Source organism: Rhinolophus hipposideros (assembly GCF_964194185.1).
Source record: "Rhinolophus hipposideros genome assembly, chromosome: 14".
NCBI lineage: Eukaryota > Metazoa > Chordata > Mammalia > Chiroptera > Rhinolophidae > Rhinolophus > Rhinolophus hipposideros.
In genome coordinates this window covers 30,624,689-30,626,635 of record NC_138060.1, presented here as the reverse complement: position 1 = coordinate 30,626,635, position 1,947 = coordinate 30,624,689, and the positions used below count along the sequence as shown (strand labels likewise).

General features: G+C 72.6%; 1 protein-coding gene across 1 annotated transcript; it reads right to left on the bottom strand.

Moving 5' to 3' along the window:
• Positions 1-511: 511 nt before the first annotated feature.
• FOXL2 (forkhead box L2) lies at positions 512-1,645 on the bottom strand (the record flags this gene model as incomplete). Its single annotated transcript, XM_081071885.1, has 1 exon — positions 512-1,645. The coding sequence occupies one exon, from the start codon at positions 1,643-1,645 to the stop codon at positions 512-514; it is 1,134 nt and encodes a 377-aa protein (XP_080928011.1).
• Between the last annotated feature and the right edge of the window lie 302 nt (positions 1,646-1,947).

The following is a 1,947-nucleotide window of genomic DNA, read 5'->3' as shown; positions in this document are numbered from 1 at the left end:
GCAAACACACGTTCGTCCCTTTTTCCCGCGGCTCCGGGCTCCGTGTGGGCCCAGATCCGCACTTCTAGGCAAGGACTGCGCGGCAACCCGGCGGGCAAAGCCGAGCGCGAGCGCACCGACCTGTGAAAGAAGGCCAAGCGGTCAGCGCCGCCGACACCCGGCTGCACCTCGGCCCCGGCACTTCCTCCCGCCGTGCATTCTGGCATGGGGTGTCCAGCCCTGACGCTGGGGCGCCAGAAGGGGACGAGGCCTGCAGAAAGCGCGCGGAGAGGCGGCCTGCAGTCAGGAGGAGCGAAAGGGCATAGAAGGGCAGGGAGGCGAGCACAGGAGAAGCGGAGGAGACAAAGAGGAGCGAGAGGAGCCGAGGGGAGCGAGGAGGCGCGCAGAGCGGCCGTGGGCGCTGGCTCAGGAGGTAGCCCCAGCCGGAGCGCGGTCGGGCTGGCGGCGGTGGCTGCGGCCAAGGCCGGGGTCTCGCGTCCCTGCATCCTCGCTCCAGGCGTGCGCTGGCCTCTCAGAGATCGAGGCGCGAGTGCAGCGCTCCGCTCTTGCTGTCGTGGTCCCAGTAAGAGCAATGCATCATGGCGAGCTCGGGCTGCCGGGCGCAGGCGAACTGCAGGCCCGGCGCGTTGGTGGGCGCGGGCGCCGGGGGCGCGGCGGTGGCGGGGCTGGCAGGGCTGAGCTGGCCTGGGGGCGGTGCGGCGGCCCCGTGGTGCGGCGGGGCTGGCGGGGGTGCGGCGGCCGCGTGTAAGTGGTGTGCGTGCGGGTGTGAGTGGGCATGCGGCGGCGGCGGGGGCGCGGCCGGCGGGCCTCCTAAGCCGTTGTACGAGTTCACTACTCCGGGAGGCAGCGCCATGCTCTGCACGCGCGAGTACGGCCCGTACGAGGCGGCCGGGCCAGCCAGCCCCTTGACCACAGCAGCCGCGCCGGGGCTGCCGGGGCCCGCGGCCGCCGCCGCCGCTGCGGCCGCCGCTGCGGCCGCCGCCATCTGGCAGGAGGCGTAGGGCATGGGTGAGGGCGGCTGCGGAAGCGGCCACGAGTTGTTGAGGAAGCTGGACTGCAGGTACTTGGGGGGCGCCAGGTAGCCGTAGCCGTCGGCCCCCGCGCCCGGCACAGCGCAGCCGCCCGCGGCGCCCCCTGCCCCAAACAGCCCCTTGCCCGGCTGGAAGTGCGCGGGCGGCGGCCGGAAGGGCCGCTTCATGCGGCGGCGGCGCCGGTAGTTGCCCTTCTCGAACATGTCCTCGCAGGCCGGGTCGAGCGTCCAGTAGTTGCCCTTGCGCTCGCCGCCGCCCTCGCGCGGCACCTTGATGAAGCACTCGTTGAGGCTGAGGTTGTGGCGGATGCTGTTCTGCCAGCCCTTCTTGTTCTTCTCATAGAACGGGAACTTGGCGATGATGTACTGGTAGATGCCGGACAGCGTGAGCCTCTTCTCCGCGCTCTCGCGGATCGCCATGGCGATGAGCGCCACGTACGAGTACGGGGGCTTCTGCGCGGGGTCCGGCTTCTCCGGCGCGGGCCCGGCGCCGCCACCGCCCTTCCCCGGGCTCGGCGGCGGCGGCGGCGCCTCTGGCTCCTTGGCTGCGCGGCCGGTCTCCGGGGCCAGCAGGGCCCCCGCGGCGTCCTCAGGCTCGGGGTAGCTGGCCATCATGACAAAGCCGGCGTGCCGCGGCCAGGCAGCCCCTGCTCTTTTCCGCTGGCGCCGGAGCCGGGGAGAGTTTGGGCGCACAAGTCCGCTGGCGGCCGAGTCAAACTTCTGCAGACTGCCGTTGCCGCCGCGCTCGCTCGCTCGCTCGCTGGCGGCCTTTGCTCCTCTCCCTCTGCTTTCCCTTCCCCTGGGAAGCGGCCGGCAGGAGTGGAGCTCAGTTTCTGGCCATGGGGAGTCCGCCCCACAGAGAGGGGTCTGGCCCCCCGCCCCTCCCCGCCAGGCCAGTCCCCGCCTCGGTGGGTTTT